The sequence below is a fragment of the Myxine glutinosa genome, chromosome 1 (genome assembly GCF_964187855.1).
Source record: "Myxine glutinosa chromosome 1, kmMyxGlut1.1, whole genome shotgun sequence".
NCBI lineage: Eukaryota > Metazoa > Chordata > Myxini > Myxiniformes > Myxinidae > Myxine > Myxine glutinosa.
Window position 1 is genome coordinate 86,735,774 of NC_136261.1, and position 18,334 is coordinate 86,754,107.

At 48.0% G+C, this 18,334-nt stretch overlaps 1 protein-coding gene across 4 annotated transcripts in view; it reads right to left on the reverse strand.

Moving 5' to 3' along the window:
- LOC137425814 (BAI1-associated protein 3) overlaps positions 1-18,334 on the reverse strand; it is a 138,286-nt gene that overhangs the window by 67,330 nt on the left and 52,622 nt on the right. For all 4 annotated transcript variants that reach the window (XM_068114563.2, XM_068114559.2, XM_068114540.2 and 1 more), the window contains 7 exons: positions 17,933-18,047; positions 17,001-17,045; positions 5,618-5,686; positions 5,407-5,476; positions 2,521-2,628; positions 2,299-2,391; positions 17-114 (listed from right to left, as the gene is read on the reverse strand). In XM_068114563.2, the coding sequence (XP_067970664.2) occupies positions 17-114; positions 2,299-2,391; positions 2,521-2,628; positions 5,407-5,476; positions 5,618-5,686; positions 17,001-17,045; positions 17,933-18,047 (598 nt within the window). The remainder of the gene's footprint in view (positions 1-16; positions 115-2,298; positions 2,392-2,520; positions 2,629-5,406; positions 5,477-5,617; positions 5,687-17,000; positions 17,046-17,932; positions 18,048-18,334) is intronic.

The following is an 18,334-nucleotide window of genomic DNA, read 5'->3' on the forward strand; positions in this document are numbered from 1 at the left end:
ATGTATTGTGACCTACAGAAGAATTTGCTTGCAAGGCAGGAGACCTCTTTGAGTGCCATACAGATGCAAAAGCTTGGAAGCCTCAAGAGATGGTTCTCTGAGCAGGTAATTTTCCTGGTGGTGGAAACACATTGGGAGAGTTAGAAACCTACACTCGGAGGAAAAAATAAAACAACCAAACATAATTATGCCCAATAACAGGAATCATATTGTGTATCACATGTATTCAGGTAGTTTTAGCACTACAGCATCATTCTGAAAGCACAGATTTCATGTTAATGTGAATGTGAATAAAATGAAATTAACCAGCCAGGATTGGTGGCAGTATGGTTGCAGTGTTTGCTCCGAGTTTTGGAGGCCAGTGCCTCAATCCCCCTAGTTTCGGAGGTCAATGCTTCAATCCCTCTAGTTTGGGAGGTCAGTTCTTCAATCCCTCTAGTTTTGGAGGTCAATGCTTCAATCCCTCTAGTTTTGGAGGCCAGTACTTCAATTCTAGTTTGGTAGGTCATTGCTTCAATCCCTCTAGTTTGGGAGGTCAGTTCTTCAATCCCTCTAGTTTTGGAGGCCAGTACTTCAATTCTCCGAGTCTGGTAGGTCATTGCTTCAATGCCCCTAGTTTGGAAGGTCAGTCCTTTAATCCCTCTAGTTTTGGAGGCCAGTACTTCAATTCTCCGAGTCTGGTAGGTCATTGCTTCAATGCCCCTAGTTTGGAAGGTCAGTCCTTCAATCCCTCTAGTTTGGGAGGTCAGTCCTTCAATCCCTCTAGTTTTGGAGGCCAGTACTTCAATTCTCCTCGTTTTGTAGGTCATTGCTTCAATCCCCCTAGTTTGGGAGGTCATTGCTTCAATCCCCGTAGTTTGGGAGGTCAGTGCTTCAATCCCTCTAGTTTTGGAGGCCAGTGCTTCAATTCTCCTGGTTTGGTAGGTCATTGCTTCAATCCCCCTAGTTTGGGAGGTCAGTGCTTCAATCCCTCCAGTTTTGGAGGCCAGTGCTTCAATTCTCCGAGTATGGTCGGTCATTGCTTCAATCCCTCTAGTTTTGGAGGCCAGTACTTCAATTCTCCTAGTTTTGTAGGTCATTGCTTCAATCCCCCTAGTTTGGGAGGTCAGGGCTTCAATCCCTCTAGTTTTGGAGGTTAGTACTTCAATTCCCCTAGTTTAGGAGGAGGTCAGTGCTTCAGTCCCCATAGTTTGGGAGGTCAGTGCTTCAATCGCTACCCTGGTCGTCATACCAAAAACTAAAACATTACGTGCTGCTTTGTTGTTTGACCCTCCAAATTTGAAAGATACGAGCATGGATAAATTCCTCATCCATGGGGAGGAGGAATTTCTCCTTATGTGCTGAGTGTGGGGAGAAACGCGACATCACAAAGATGGGCCATTATTTCCAGGGAAGTTGTGTTACTTCTCCAAACTTCAGCAGCTGTGTTTGTCTGAACGTGTGTGTGTGCAGTGTTGAACGTGTGTGCATGCATGATTGTGTTGCATCTCCTCCATGAGCCTTAATCGCTGTAAGACTAAAACTTAACATTTTATGTCGTAATTTTATCATGTGATTTGTTTAAAAAGCTCCAGTTAGTTGTTATAGTAATTAACATGTTTATACTTATGATGTGAAAACAGAATGAATATGTGTGTGCATTCTTTTGAAACAATTAAACTATACACCAATAATTATAACCCCGCACAATCGAAGCGAAAAGCGGGGTTAAGCAATTGGGTCATGTCCATCCATCCATTGATCGGTCCGTCCACAAACGTCAGTTTATGATTAAGCAACAACTTTATTTAACAATGTTGAGAACATCATGAATGCTTCATGGGCTAAGAAAGAATATCCCCATTCCCTCTTTGGGTGCAGAATGGTTCCCATCCTCCCTCTCCCAACCCTAAGGCATCAAACTGCTCTCAACTCCAAGCCTTCAACCCACCCTCCCAAAGCCCCCCCCCCAACTCCCTCCCTCTCCCACCACAACTCCTCAACCCCACCAGCCCACCGTATGGCCTCAATCCCCCCACTTAAAGCCTCAAACTCTCCTCCCAACTCTGTCCCATATTTGTTCTCCGCACTACTCCCCCCCCCCCCCCCCCCCCCAACTCCCTCCCTCTCCCACCACAACTCCTCAACCCCACCAGATGCCCTCAATCCCCCCACTTAAAGCCTCAACCTCTCCTCCCAACTCTGTCCCATATTTGTTCTCCGCACTCCCTCCCCCCAACTCCCTCCCTCTCCCACCACAACTCCTCAACCCCACCAGCCCACCGTATGGTTTTCCACCACCAGGATATATGACCATACCTGTGTTTCCCGCTCATGGGTGACCATCTTGTTAAGCACATAAGAGTAGGTTTCCTCAGGTAAAACTTCATCTTTCCCCAGCCGTGTATCTCTCTGTTACAAACAACCACATGTATATATTTTGAACACAGACACAATGTATCAAAATAAGTAATAAATGTGGAAAGCTGGGATCTGAACCTTTATTGGAAGGTTAAAAGTTTTTCCCACAACAACTGTCACCTTAGTTGTCCAAAAGGACAGTTCCAAACGGCACTGTGCAGGTGCACTTGGGTTGAGTTTGTCCATCGTCAAGGTGTAATAATGATCACTCCCTTCAGCCGCAATATTCTGCAAAACCACGAAACATTCAAATAAATTGAAGAAAGCCATAGTCACATTCCTAGTCTTCAGATTCAGGAGTCACATTGGTCCGAAGATAAATTTCTAGATGAGATGCCCAGTCTTTTCTGTCACCAATACAATAATAAAATTAAATAATTCTCATATCCTAATCCAGATTCAGATCTTCACCAAAATCAAATCGATTCTTCCGTGTCAAATACACAACCGGTCCACCAAGTTTCGTCCGAATCCGTCCACAACTTTTTGAGATATCCTGCTATGTATCGTTTTTGGCCTTATCTCCCCAATGTTGAGGAAGAAGAAGAAGAACCACCTTTAGAGGCCATTTTTCCCCACAGAGCAGGGGTTGTCCTTTTTTGGGGCACCGTGGTCCCCTTTTTGAAGCAATGTTTTATAACCGGATGCCCTTCCTGCCGCCTATCTCCCAATGTTGAGGAATCACTTTAAAAAACTCTACTAGCCGGATCCGAATCTGGATCTTCACCAAAATCGAATAATTCTTCCTTGTCACATACACTACATCTCTGCCAAATTTCGTCCGAATCCGTCCACAACTTTTTGAGATATCTTGTTCACAAACAAACAGACAGGGGTGAAAACATAAATACAACTACATGGTATTCATAGAATACTTACCCTGCGCAGTCAACTTGGTGTGAGCCAACTCTTCTGTTTTTGAACGTTTCTTTTTTTTTTTGATCAAATATGGCTGCCAGACCACGTGAAAGATCACATCAGAAATTTATATTCTCTAATATAATTGTTGCATAGGTCATGCGCAATAAATTTCAAACTGATCAGACTAAGCATTGTCCCTGACGAATTATAACGTCATAATTATGGCACCAATGACGGCATCGTTAACAACACCTATTCCCCAAATGGAGTTATTTACAATGAGCGACGTTTCAATTTTTTTCCATGCAGCGGTTTTGGAGATATAGAGGTGCAACAATTTTCGGTTTTTCCAAGATGGTGCCTGTAACACATGACCTATGATGTCATTTTTTCAATTAAAATATTCTAAAGGAGGAGGTGCTCCTTTGGTGAAAATTTCGTGTCCATCAGACCAACAGTTGCTGATTTTTTTAAAGTAACGATCGGATGGATAAGTGTTATATTTGTCGAATTATGACGTGATAACCAAAGCACCGATGACATCATCATTAACATATCTTATTCCCCATGGGGAGTACTTGACAATGAGCCAGGTCTCAATTTTTTCAATGGAGTGGTTTCATAGATATAGAGGTGTGAAGTTTTTCCAAGATGGCGCCTGTACCATGTGACCTATGACGTCATAATAATCATTACAATATTCTACAGGAGGAGGCGCTCCTATGGTGAAAATTTCGTGTCAATCGGACCAAAAATTGCAGAGAAAAAAAATTGATACTGATCGAATCAAGCGTTTTACTTGTCGAATTGTGACGTCATAATTAAGGTGCCGATGACATAATCATTAACATATCTTATTCCCAACGCGGAGTGCTTAACAATGAGCCATGTTTCAATTTTTTCCATGGAGCGGTTTCGGAGATATAGAGGTGCAATTTTTTTTCGATTTTTCCAAGATGGTGCCTGTACCACCTGACCTATGACGTCATAATTATCGTTTTTAAGATGTCACAGGTTCGGGTGTCCACATACATTTGGTCATGTAGTGTATGTATGTATATATATATATATATATATATATATATATATATATATATATATATAATGATATCCCGGAGAAATCTCTGAGGATACCCCGGATAAATAGCTCAGTGGGCTGTCACCATGTAAGTGATGAGGTCCATGGGTTTGAGTCCTGGGTTGTCAGAATTTTTTTCACACTAGCCTCATGCAAGAATTTACTCCTGTTTATTAAACATATATAGACTCGTATCTATGTATATTTCTCTTTCTTCGCTTTTCTTCACATTTCTCCTCCCAGTTCTCCTTGTTCTCCATTATCCTACTAATTTAAAATCAATTTTCCATTTTTTTCCCCTGAAATCACCCTCTCATTATTATCATTGTGCAGATAATCCCAGATGGCTTAAACTCCCATATGTACAGACATCTACCTTCAATATGGCGAATGCCCACCTTTTTGAGCGATAGTATCTTCAGCCAATGAATAATTTAGTCAAAGTGTTAGATAAAGAACTTGTGTGAAACAGCCAATCAGACAGTTTCCACTGTTCGAATAATGTCTGCCAGTCATGTCTCTTACAAGATGAATTGCCAAAAGTTCAGGGAGCGAATGAGTCCTGGATGTTTGGATTACGTTTTGTTGTGGAAACACATGTTTGTGATGTTTGCAACATGTTCGTCTTTTAAACATCTTGCTCAACAGACATACAGTAAATTTAATATTTATTACATACAAACACATAATTTCCATAAATATAGTGACATATATTTGTTACATCCATAGGCCTTGCTTTACATGACAGATCAGATTTTGTTTTTGGCAAACTCATGGTATATAGAGATCTACCTCTCAATCCAAACCAGATACAAGCAGAATTCATTCCTGAATTCCAATGAATGCCATTTATACTCCCTTTGATGTGGTTACAATACTTTGTGTACCATGCCATTCATTCTCTTCATCCATTATCTTCACTTCTTCATCTTCATTCCACATGCAGGAAATTGCAACTACTGTCTTTGCCCAAACTTAGTTAAAGCATTTCATCCAATGGGATACCTCACGAAGTGGTGCAATTACAATATTATGAGAGAAATTCTAACATAGCTCTGACAGTGTACCTTGATTGGAAGAATGATTTGTCCCACCAGACAATCTGCAGGAGAGAGGATCGGCTTTGGCTTTGGTTTCCTGAGGATGTGATGGAGGTTGCAGAGGATGGGAGAGGTGAGGAGAAACTGAGATAAGATCAGGGTGATGAAATAAAATTGTTTAAAAATGAAACTGAGGATGTGTGGATATTTTTCATGTGCATTCAAAAAAAAAAATTACTTCAAAATTCGAGTAATACTCTGGAGTGAAAGCTTTTCCAAGATGGCGTTCATCGGAGGATGGTGATTCCTACACAAAGAAACAGTGTAAATGTTGATGAAATCAAACACCATGACATATATTAATCATCATTCTAAAATACTGAAGGAGCTGGGGCTCCCACGTCGATCGGAAGAATGGACGCGACAAAAAGCTGGAATTCATCCGAGTTGCTTTAATCAAACCAAACACTCAGGCACTCTGAAAAGCCCGTTTATCGGGCAGCAATATATATACATATTATCCCGGAGCGTTTGCCCAGGAAAGGCGAGAGGGGGCATGGCCCAGCGTCCTGGCTGCGGCCTGGCAAGTTGAGGGCGAGCCTGCCCGGGCATGCCCGGGCGTCCCGACCGAGGCCTGGCAAGTTGAGCGCGGGCCTGCCCGGGCGTCCTGGACGAGCCCGGCATGGTGATCGCTCCGCGTCCTTGATAGGTGCAAGGCGATTGTGATAACCCAGCGGTAGCCGCTACACACGTCCCCCCAGAATCGACTTGCACCGGCAGGGTCAATTTGAGGGGGGTCCTGATGACCCGGCCGAAGCGACCCCTGGCGGGTCGTGGGAGGGGGTCCGGTGTGGTGGTGGGCGGTCGAGTGGGGGGCACCGTGGACGGGGGGCGGCCTCGCCGCGGCAGAAGGGCCACCCGTGGTGGGTGGTCGACGTCCACGTGCGCCGGCTTGAGGCGGTCCACCGCAATCCGGTCCGACCTGCCGCCGATGTCGATGACGAACGACTTGTCGTCCCGTCGCAGCACCCGGAAGGGCCCGTCGTACGGCGGCCGGAGTGGCCCCCGATGTGCGTCGTGACGCACAAAAACATACTCCGCTGTGCGAAGTGCTGGGGGGACGTAGGACTGGGGGTCACCGTGGTGGGATGTTGGCACGGGGGCAAACCGTCGGGCGGCCTCCTGGAGGTCCGAGCACTGGTGAGCTGCGGACCAGGGACTGGTAGCGTCGGGCACGAATTCGCCCGGGACACGTAGCGCCTGGCCATAGACAAGCTCTGCGGTGGATGCCTGGAGGTCCTCCTTGGGGGCCGTGCGGAGGCCCAAAAGGACCCACGGCAGCCGGTCGGCCCAACCGCCGTCTTGAAGGCCGGCCATGAGCGCGGCCTTCATGGAGCGGTGGAATCGCTCGCACAACCCGTTTGCTTGGGGGTGGTAGGCCGTAGTACGGTGGAGCTTGACCCCCAGGTTGCGGGCGACCGCGCCCCACAGCTCGGAGGTGAACTGTGGTCCGCGGTCTGACGAGATGTCCGCCGGTGCGCCGAAGCGGGCGACCCAGGTGGCGATGAAAGCCTGCGCCACGTCGGCGGTGGTGGTGGAGACGAGGGGAACGGCCTCCGTCCACCTGGTGGTCCTGTCCACCATGGTGAGCAGGTGTGTGAACCCCCGTGACGGGGGGAGGGGGCCCACCAGATCCACGTTGACGTGGTCGAAACGTCGTTCGGGCACGGTGAAAGGTGCCAGCGGGGCCTGGGTGTGTCGGTGGACCTTGGCCCGTTGGCAGGCCGTGCAGGTGCTGGTCCAATCGCGGACGTCCCGACGAAGGCCGTGCCAGACGAATCGCGCCGGCACCAGCTTCTGGGAAGCTTTCCGGCCCGGGTGGGAAAGGCCATGGAGGGAGGCAAAGATGTGGCGTTGCCAGGTGACGGGCACGATGGGGCGAGGCTGGCCTTGGGAGACGTCGCAGAGCAGGACAGTGTCCACGAAGGGGATGTCGGCCAGGCGGAGGCCCGTGTCCGCCACCCGGAGGGCTTGCACCGTGGTGTCGGTGGTTTGGTCCGCCGCCATAAGCGCAAAGTCCACGCCCAGGTGGACCGCGTTCGCGCTGGCCCGGGAAAGACAGTCGGCCACAGCGTTGTTTTTGCCGGCGACGTGCCGGATGTCCGTGGTAAACTCCGACACGGCGGAGAGGTGCCGCTGTTGGCGGGCCGACCACGGCTCCGTGACCTTGGCCATGGCGTAAACCAACGGCTTGTGGTCGACGAACGCCGTGAAAGGTCGGCCCTCCAGGAGGTGGCGGAAATGGCGGACGGCCAGGTGTAGACCGAGGAGCTCCCGGTCAAACGTGCTGTATTTGAGCTCGTTCGGCCGGAGCTGCCGGCTGAAAAAAGCGAGTGGCTGCCAAACCCCGTTCACCCATTGCTCATGTACGGCGCCCACCGCGTAGTCGGAGGCATCCGTGGTGAGGGCGATGGGAGCGTTGAGCACCGGGTGAGCGAGCAGTGTTGCATCGGCGAGGGCCCGCTTTGAGCTTTGGAAGGCCGCATCCATTGCTGCGGACCAGGCGATGTCGTGCTTGGCCGGCTTGCCCCGGAGGGCTTCGTAGAGGGGCCGCATGAGTTGAGCAGCGCGGGGCACGAAGCGGTGATAAAAATTCACCATTCCCAGGAATTCCTGCAGGGCCTTTATGGTGCGGGGACGCGGGAACGTGGTGATGGCCTCGACCTTGGTTGGCAGCGGCACGGCCCCGTTCTTGGTGATGTGGTGGCCCAAAAAATCAACGGCCGTCGTGCCGAAGTGGCATTTGGCCGGGTTGACGATGAGGCCGTGCTCGCTGAGGCGCCCGAACAGTGTTCGGAGGTGGAGGAGGTGCTCGGCCCGGGACGTGCTGGTGACGAGGATGTCGTCCAGGTAAACGAAAAGGAACGGCAGGTCACGCAGCACGTCGTCCATCAAGCGCTGGAACGCCTGAGCCGCGTTCTTGAGACCAAACGGCATCCGCAAGAATTCGAATAAGCCGAACGGCGTGATGACTGCCGTTTTAGGGACGTCGGCCGCCCTGACAGGTACCTGGTGATATCCCCGTATGAGATCAATTTTCGAAAAAATGACCCGTCCCGCCAGACGGGCGGAGAAGTCTTGGATATGCGGGATCAGGTACCTGTCGGGGGTGGTAGCGTCATTGAGACGGCGGTAGTCACCACACGGGCGCCATCCACCCCCTGGCTTTGGCATGATGTGCATTGGCGAGGCCCACGCGCTATCGGAGCGCCGCACGATGCCGAGGTGCTCCAACGCGTCGAATTCGGCCTTCGCCACGGCGAGCTTGGCTGGGTCGAGGCGGCCGGCCCTGGCGTAGACCGGCGGGCCCGTGGTTGGTATGTGGTGCTCGATCCCATGCCGTACTGCGACGGCTGAAAACGTCGGCCGCGTGAGGGCCGGGAACTCCGTGAGCAGGCGAGCAAACTCGTTCGCCGCCGGGACGGCGCATGCCAGCTCGGTCGGCGCGGAGCTGCTCAATGTGCATACCAGGGGAGCTGAAGGTTTCGGCGTTGATTAAACGACGCCGTTGGACGTCCACCAGCAGTCCGTGTGCGCAGAGGAAGTCGGTGCCTAGCAGAGCCATGGGCACGTTTGCGGTTACAAACGTCCAAGCAAAGCATTGGCCGCCGAAGCAGAGGGTGACGTTGCGCAGGCCGAAGGTGCGGATGGTCGATCCGTTGGCCGCAACCAAGGAGGGGCCGCGAACCGCGGATTGCCTGTCCTGGTCAGAGGCGGGTATGACGCTCAGTTGGGCGCCGGTGTCGCACAGGAAGCGCCGTCCGGACGCTTTATCCGTGATGAACAGTAAGTTGCCCGTGTGGCCGGCGCTCATGGCTGGTAATGAACGCCGGCTTGGCCGTTTCCCGGCCTGCCGAAGGTGCACGGGGGTCGGCATGTCCGGGCCTTCTGTCCGAACCTGGCATGATAGTAACACCACGCTTGGTCAGGTGGAGGCTCCGGTCGTCGTGCTGGAGGTGGTCGGCTCGGTGTAGCGGCCGCCAATTGCGTCGGCAGTTCGGTCGTCGACTGTGCCGGGTGCTCGGGCGCCATGGGTGTTGCGTCGGACGGCGGTGGGTCCCATGTCACCGCTGCGATGCGCTGTCCTGCGGCGGAGATCTTGTCGGCTTCTCTGGCAAGGGCCCGGGGATCTGTGATCGTCGTGCTTGCCAGGGCGAGGCGTACCGGGTTAGGCAGCTGACGGAGGAACAGCTCCCGGAACAGGAATGCCAGAGAGTGCTCGCCGAGCAGTGAAAGCATGTAGTCCATTCGCTCGGAAGGGCGCGTGTCGCCGAGCTCGGGCAGGTCGAGCAGGCGCCGTGCGCGCTCCGCCGATGGGAGGGCGAAAGCGTCGAGGAGAAGCTTCTTAATCGCGCCGTATTTGTCAGCGGCTGGCGGGCTCTCGAGGAGGCTCAGGGCGCGGGCCGCGGTGGCCGAACCGAGCGCTGCTACCACATGGTGGAAGCGGGTGTCGTCGGCCGTGATGCCTCGCAGGGCGAACAGGGAATCCGCCTGTGCGAACCAAACCGCCGCGTGAGCCTCCCAGAAGGTAGGCAGTTTAAGGGCGACTGCCGTGTCCATGTCGGTAGGTCACCAATGAAGGAGCTGGGGCTCCCACGTCGATCGGAAGAATGGACGCGACAAAAAGCTGGAATTCATCCGAGTTGCTTTAATCAAACCAAACACTCAGGCACTCTGAAAAGCCCATTTATCGGGCAGCAATATATATACATATTATCCCGGAGCGTTTGCCCAGGAAAGGCGAGAGGGGGCATGGCCCAGCGTCCTGGCTGCGGCCTGGCAAGTTGAGGGCGAGCCTGCCCGGGCATGCCCGGGCATGCCCGGGCGTCCCGACCGAGGCCTGGCAAGTTGAGCGCGGGCCTGCCCGGGCGTCCTGGACGAGCCCGGCATGGTGATCGCTCCGCGTCCTTGATAGGTGCAAGGCGATTGTGAAAACCCAGCGGTAGCCGCTACAATACGCCATTTAGTGTCTGTCCGTCTGTCTGATGAATTTTTGATGCCAATACATTCCGTCGTTACTTATCCAATCTCAACCAAACTTGACAGTATGACGAAGGGTTACATAATGAAAGTTGTAGCGCATTCATTTGGCCCCTCTCCCCAAGGGGATTTTCTCCCCCGAGCAGGTTTTCCCCACCATTGCAGTCAATGGGGTTAAGTGTTGAGGTGTGGTGCTGTGCACACACGACTCGATTGCCAGAGAGGTAGGCCACAACGTGTTGATACAACAAGAGTCTTTATTCAGAGCTCGCCCTTCAGCACTTGGCGGGCTCGAGCTTAGAGCCCGCATATATCTCCCGAGGCCACGCCTTGCCCCCGGGCGTGGCCGATTGGCCGAAAGGCGAGGCATGCATTTCAGTTCCCCGCCTGGACGCTCGCGCCACCCATTGGTGTGCGGAATTATTGTCCCTTGTGCCCGCCACAGAGGTGTATATCAATGTTAAATTAGCTTTTTCGTGGCGTTTGTTCAAAGAAGATTTATCGTGGCCTTTTTCCAAAAACGCTTTTAATAACAAAATTAATGATAATCGCATATTATTAATGTTATTACAAAACAACATTAATACAAGTACCCAACTGCAAAGCCGCAATGAGCCGGCGAAGCCAAAGCCTCTTGCCACTATTTTACCCATCACTATGGCATCAGTAGGTTAGGTAGTTGGTAGTAGGTAGGTGTAGTAGGTACCATACCCAGTTCAAAATGACACCATTTGCATTCTGGATGAGATTAAAATTTATAAAATTCGGTGAATTCCGTCTCAACTTCGGATATTTCCGGTCGTGAAAAACTATCCCCTACGGCCATGAGATTTCTAAAAAATAATTCTTCGTCAATTTTAGAATATTTGACGCCGTTTTCAGCCTCCAAAACGCGGTAATAAGCTTTTTTGAAATATGCTTTCAAATGCTCGAATCTCATTGGATCCGGTGTTTGGTGAAGATTTTCGTTGAAGATAACCAGGGCCCATGCGGGCCCAGGGAACGAGGTTGGTCTTAAAGTATTTTAATTACAAATTAGAGGTGCATAAGATTGTGAATCAAACAAAGATGGGTGAAACAAACTCTTATTGAACTTTTTCTCAATTATTTATGCATACTTCCGCATCCGCAAGATGGCGGCCTCCATGGAGCGATTTGGTGCATCAAAGCTTCGAAATTCTCAAAGGATTCAGCAAAATCTGGCTTTTCAACATAATACGTACGCATTCATTCACAACAACGGCTTCACCGGCTTTTAATAAAGTCCCACTTCCCCAAGGCATTTCCCTGCAGTGATGATGTATATAAATAGCTTATAGTTATAATGGCGTTTCCGTGGGAGCAACGGCTTCTACCGGAAGTAAAAATATTATAAACCACAAACACATATGCTTAGCTTTTTAAACAGTCGCTAATGCTGTTTATAACACTAAATGAAGAAATTTGGAGGAATCCCGACATCCGTGAAGTAAGGTTTACTTACAGACCTGAGCGAAGATCTACTGTACTGTGGGAGCTGTGCTCACACGATAAAATTGGACAAAATGGACGACGCAAGGAATTAGGTTTCTCTGAGCTATTTATTCCCAGCTCACTCAAACGAACTCGAAAGCACTGAAATCAGCCCATCGAACGGGCGGCAATATATATCAGAAACTCAACACACAAAAGCCACGCCTCTCAGGCGGGGCGTGGTATGCAAATAGATAAGCCACGCCTCTCAACGGGGCGTGGTATGCAAGGCAAGCGTTCGCCCGGTAAAGGCAAGTCTCAACACGCCCGGGCGAGTCCGGACACGTGACCGCTCGCCGGTTGCGTCATCGGCCAGTGCAGGGTAATTGTGTCATGCTACCGGTAACCGCTACAGTACTCTATATAACCCACAAATGTTGGGTTAATAACATGGCCCTTTCTGCTGCTACCATGGCATTTTTCGGAGCGAACTTTTGAAACTCGCTCCTGCTGTTTCATACGAAACTGAAAGGGAGGAAGCCCGGGTTGTGCTCATTTACCAAGCACCTAGCTTGCGCTTGCCAAGCCATCCGTTCCTTAACGGTTTTGTATGGAGTGCTTGCTCAAATGCTTAAACCAAATGGCGATCTCTCCACAAGAAACTTGGTAAATGAACACACTCAATGTTCTTAAGACCAGACCATAGATCGACTGTAATCTATACACACCAAAGAGGAATGCCCATTCCTGCTGCTCCCTTAATGTGCGGGTGTACTAGTATAGTAAACACACTGTTGTATGTGTATATGAGATGCCCAGGTGTGAGCAACCATCAGCACTCTTTCCATATATTTTACAATTTTGGTTAGTGGACATGATCAACACAATCAGCCTTTTGCAGTAACATTTTAAAGGCAAATCCTGGTTTGTCCTGAGATATTACGTTATCACAAAGTGTGGACTGGTTTTGCATGTCGAGCAGACCATACTTAAAACAGATAGATTATCCCCTTCCAGCGAATATGTAAACAATTGGGTTCTCAACCACAAATGTGCATTCAACATGGTAATTCTCCTCATACTATCTTGGTTTCCAGGAGCTTAGGATCCAAATGCTTAATGCTGCTGCCATCACTGGATTTGAACACACAACCTCTGGTGAGTCAACTGAATGTCTCTAGCATGGGGTCATTATCACATTTACCTCTATCACCAAAGGTGGACGGAGGTTATGTTTAAACACCTCTTTGTCTGTCTGTCTGTTTGTCTGTCTGTGAGCAGGATATCTCAAAAGGTTGTGAACGAATTTGAATGAAACTTGGTGGACAGGTGAGACGTGTGACGGTGACAAACGATTTTAACTGGTTAGATTTTGGTGACGATGCGGATCCAGATATGAGAATTTCTGAAGTGATTTTTCACCATTGAGAGGGTTGGGCCAAAACCGATATATAGCACAATATCTCAAAATGTTATGGGCGGATTTGGACAAAACTTGGTGGGCGAGATGGGTGAAGATCTGGATCCGGATCGCGATAAGAGGATAATTTTTTTCCCCGTTGATTCATCATAAGCGAGGTGCTGTATAGCATGGTATTTCAAAAAGTTGTGGATGGGTTATGACAAAATTTGGTGGATGAGTGAGTAGGTTTGGTGACAAGACCAAGCCGATTAGATTTTGGTTCAGGTCTGAATCCAGATCCGGCGTGTCAGTGGGATACAAAACGTAAACTGTTCAGTCTGGTGGAGGTATGCTCTCTATACCAAGTGCCATTCTAGTTTGTTTGTGCATTTTTATTTATTGAACTAGCCGAAACCCATGGAACATCCACGGAAGGGTGGATGTGGTGTATGGATAGAGTGTACCATTATGGATGGCATAGGGGATTTGCTTGTCCGAGTAAGAGTTAGGAAGAAAGATGAGAATGAAGAGTGCGTATATGAACAACGATCGCCGACACCGGCACAAATGCATGCTCTGGATTGTCCAATCAGCGGACGGCTTGCTTCGCCTTCGCCCAGCATGCCGCCAGCAGACGCCAATACGATGGCGTCGTAAGATGGCGTCGTATCGGCAGTTAATCGGATGCTTTTGGGCCCCAACGTCGGCTAATTCAGATTTTTCGAGTATGGCTGTACGTGATAAACAAAGAGCGCGGTTCGTAGATCGTAAATCCATTAGTGCCGTGGGTATCGGGTCACTGGGTGCGGCGTAAAAGGGATAACAAAGTCGAGTCCTTACGCTATTATTATATAGATGGCAAGTGGGCCCCCCATATAGTCGCCTGGGACTTAACTTCGTCGGGCCGATGTTGGCTCGGCTATAGTTTTTGACGTTGGTCCAAAATAAGTGCTGACGTTGCTCCAGCCTCCAACGTTGGCCCAACGGTGTTGTGTTAGCTGGGAAAGAACTGCTTTGGTACATTTGAAATCCACAAAGAAGAAGTCTTAGTTTTGCATCTTTTAACAGTATCTAAGGCTTACAGTGGAGCTGACAGACACACACAAACACACACACACACACACACACACACACACACACACACACACACACACACACGACTGTTAGACGGACAAGTTCATACAAAATGATAAAAGAGACACGAATACCAACAAGGTGCACCCGGCATATGTTGTTTATGCAGTCATGGATAAAGTTGGCGAACACACACACACAACTCCAGTTGGCGAATGAAACATCACACCTGCGCCTTAGTGCTCGACACTCGTGTGGTATGTTTCCTCTGTTACTTTTAATTCCATTTTTGATTGGCAAAGTATATTGTCATGCCTGCATTGGCTGGAAGTTTTCGCATGCATGCATTCCTGCGTCTGTGATCCAAACCACCAATTCGGAATGCATTGTTAAAGCCACAACTTTCACACACATACGTCACACAAAGTGCAATTGATGCAAGTTGAGGTGGGCACAGTGTGGGTGATGTTAAGCTAAGAGAACAAGGGTAAAGGTGGACTAGTACAATCATAATGGCATGGCACAGTTGATCTGATATTTCAGGGTTAGATCATCATGATAAATGTGAATAATGTTTGAAAGATTTGTATTTGCACTGGTGTGACCTGAGACACGTTGTCTCATCCTCGACATTATTATAAGGAGTATGGAATGGTTGGGGACTACATCTTATTATAATAGAGCAAACGTATATGGTTATGTATGTCGCTATGTCTATATGCGACGAAAACGTCTTCTTCTTCTACAAATAAATTAACACTCTCTTAATTAACCCTCTTAATTACGTTTAGACTGCTGAGACCCCTCAGACCTTTGACGACCCTTTAAATCCCCCAAGATCCTTAAGATCACCAAGACCCCCGAAGACCCTAAACACCCCAAAGACCCAAAATACCCTTGATGGCCCTGAGGCTCAAAAAGACCCTGAAGATCCAAAATACCCCGAAGACCCAAAAGACCCCAGAGATCCAAAAGATCCCGGAGACCCAAAAGACCCAAAAGACCCAAAACACCCCGAAGACCCAAAAGATCCTGAAGACCCAAAAGACCCAGCAGACCCAGAAGACCCAAAAGACCCGAAGACCCAAAAGACCCTGAAGAACCAAAACTCCCCAAAGACCCCAAAGACCCAAAACACACGGAAGACCCAAAATACCCGGAAGACCCAAAACACCTGGAAGACCCAAAAGACCCCGAACACCCAAAAGGCGCAGAAGACCCGAAGACCCCAAAGACCCAAAACACCCTGAAGACCAAAAAAAGACCCTTAAAGACCCTTCAGACCCAAAATACCCTTAAATACCCCGAAGAACCAAAATACCCCAAAGACTCTTAAAGACTCAGAGGAAATAAAAGACCCTAAATACCCCAAAGCCCCTGAAGACACCGAAGACCCAAAAGACCCCAAAGACCCCGAAGATTCAAAACACCCCAAATACCCAAAATACCCTTAAAGGCCCAGAGGATCCAAAAGACCCTGAAGATCCAAATGGCCCTAAAGACCCAAAACACCATGAAGACCCAAAAGACACTGAAATGGTCAAAGATGCCTATCCCTCCGAAATGACGTGTGGTGAGGCACGCGGAACGCGCCGAGTCACGCTAGTTATTACAATTGCAAAGTTATGAAATGTCTTATTCGTTTAATCAAAAGACTGCCTTTTAGCGCAGGACTTGGAGCATATACAAAATTATACACAGTAATATTTCTCGAAGCAATATAAACAAGGAGAAAAAAACCCATAAAATGTCACAGCCACCGTTGTTTTATAATTTTGCTCTACGGAGTTAAAGGCAGCGAGTCGGCCATCATTGGTCGGATTACAAAACAAAATGACTTGCATATGTAAGCCATCATTTATTATCTGTGTACCAAGTTTGAACAAGATCAGTAAATGCATGTCCGAGAAATGGTTGAGGACGTGTTCAATGTCGGGTTATTGCAACTAAAATTGCCGCCAGTCTACCAGTCGGCTATATTTGGTCACATTGCAAAATAAAGTTAGGTGCGTGAGTATGCCATCATGTACTGTGCTTGTGCCACGTTTGAACAAAATCGGACCACGCATGTCCAATAAAATGTTGGGGACACGTCTAAGTAAGAAAATGGACGCCAGTCGGCCATATTTGATCTGATCTCGAAAAAACGATGACCATATGGAACCCATCATTCATTATCTGTGTGAGAAGTTTGAACAACATCGGTAAACGCATGTCTGAGAAATGGTTGAGGACGCGTTGAACATCAGGTTTTTTACAACTAAAAATGGCCACCAATCGTCCATCTTTGATCGCATAACGAAACAAAATGATGTGCCTATATATACCGTCATGTATTGTCTTTGTGCCAAGTATGAACAGATGGATGAGACCAACCCATTAGCCCCTGTTTCGGACTAAGTCCAACCGGGGCTAAAAATAGAAAAGTACACCAAAGGAGCACACAAACAACAACCAAAGCCATTAAAAGAGCAACAATAACAACAACAACCACAACATCTTATAAAATGTCCTTTTCTGGTGTGTTTCACTTCATTTTACATCCTCAGTGAGATTCACAGATAGACATGCAATATGTTAGTGAAGTGCAATCTTTTGATTAAACCAATCACTCAAGCAATAGATCTAATATGCTGTTCTTGCTGAAACTCACCACAAACTCACAACAAGACTTTCTTCTTGAGCTCCTTTTAATGGTCTGCAGGTAAAGTACACATGACAAAACAAAGACATCATTAACACAGTGATATTGAACAATAATGGAAGCCGTCACCTTTTCACAATGACATTGTGTTTTCTGCGATTGCTCTAGACGACAAAAGGAAGGTTTCTTGTCATTATTAAAACTATATATTTTATGACTATGGCTCATAGAAGACCTGTGGGTAGATGCTATGTTTTCCATACATGGGTTCAACTATTTATACAATTACCTCCTTGCGGAGTTGTCCGGGGAACATTTTTGGCCCAAATCTTTCATCCTCTGGGTGGCAAGGACAAACATTCGACTGAACGTGGTTTGGGTAGGAATTTGGAATTTTGCCAGTTTGCTGGGAATAACACTCTTAGTCTTCACAAAAGACACTGTGGGATATTTAATGTCAACAGTGTAGTTATGTTTAATGTCAACAGTGTAGTTATGTTTAATGTCAACAGTGTAGTTGTAGGCAACTACACTTCACAAAAGACACTGTGGGAATGTGGGATAACCAGTACTCGCATCTTAATCTTATTCCAATGGATGGAGCATTCATTGATGCATCGCCCTGCATGCGAAACATCAAGGCCCTGCATGCGAAACATCACCCTGAACAGCAGGATTTTTTTTTTTTTTTTTTTTTTTACTTCCTGAAACCTTCCAATGCTAAACCACAAATTAAAAAAAAGAAACATTTTTTCCACAACCACCATTTTTCAACTCATTCCCGTCCAGCAGTTCAGAAATGCATAAAAGTCAAATAAATAAACACACAAACATGTACTTCTCAAATTATATAAAGTATGATTATGTTAACAAAGAGTGGCATTAAAAGCGACACGGCAATTTGAAGGAAAGGAAGGCCGAGCAAGTGAAATATAACTCACAGGTTGAAGATTTTATTCCATACAGGTTGGCATCCTTCACAAACACCTGTGTGAAACAGCTCACCGTTTTGATTTGGCATCTGCAGCTGCACTGTGGCATAGAATCTCATGCCATCTGCACAGGGAACAGAAGGAAGGAACAGGAATGCCTTGATTTTGCAGCAACTTACAAAATGAATATTTCTGACTGAGGTTTTAATTGAAAAGGCAAAATGTCTGACATAAACGAACTTAAACAACTACCAGCTTTACAGCATTAAAGCGGCATCTGGCGCAACACACCTTTAAGATCACTATACCACAACTACTGGTACATTTACTAAACTGTACAATTATGCAATGACTTTGTTGATTGCATCGTCGCTAAAGGGCAACTACACTGTTGATGTAGCACTCCCATAA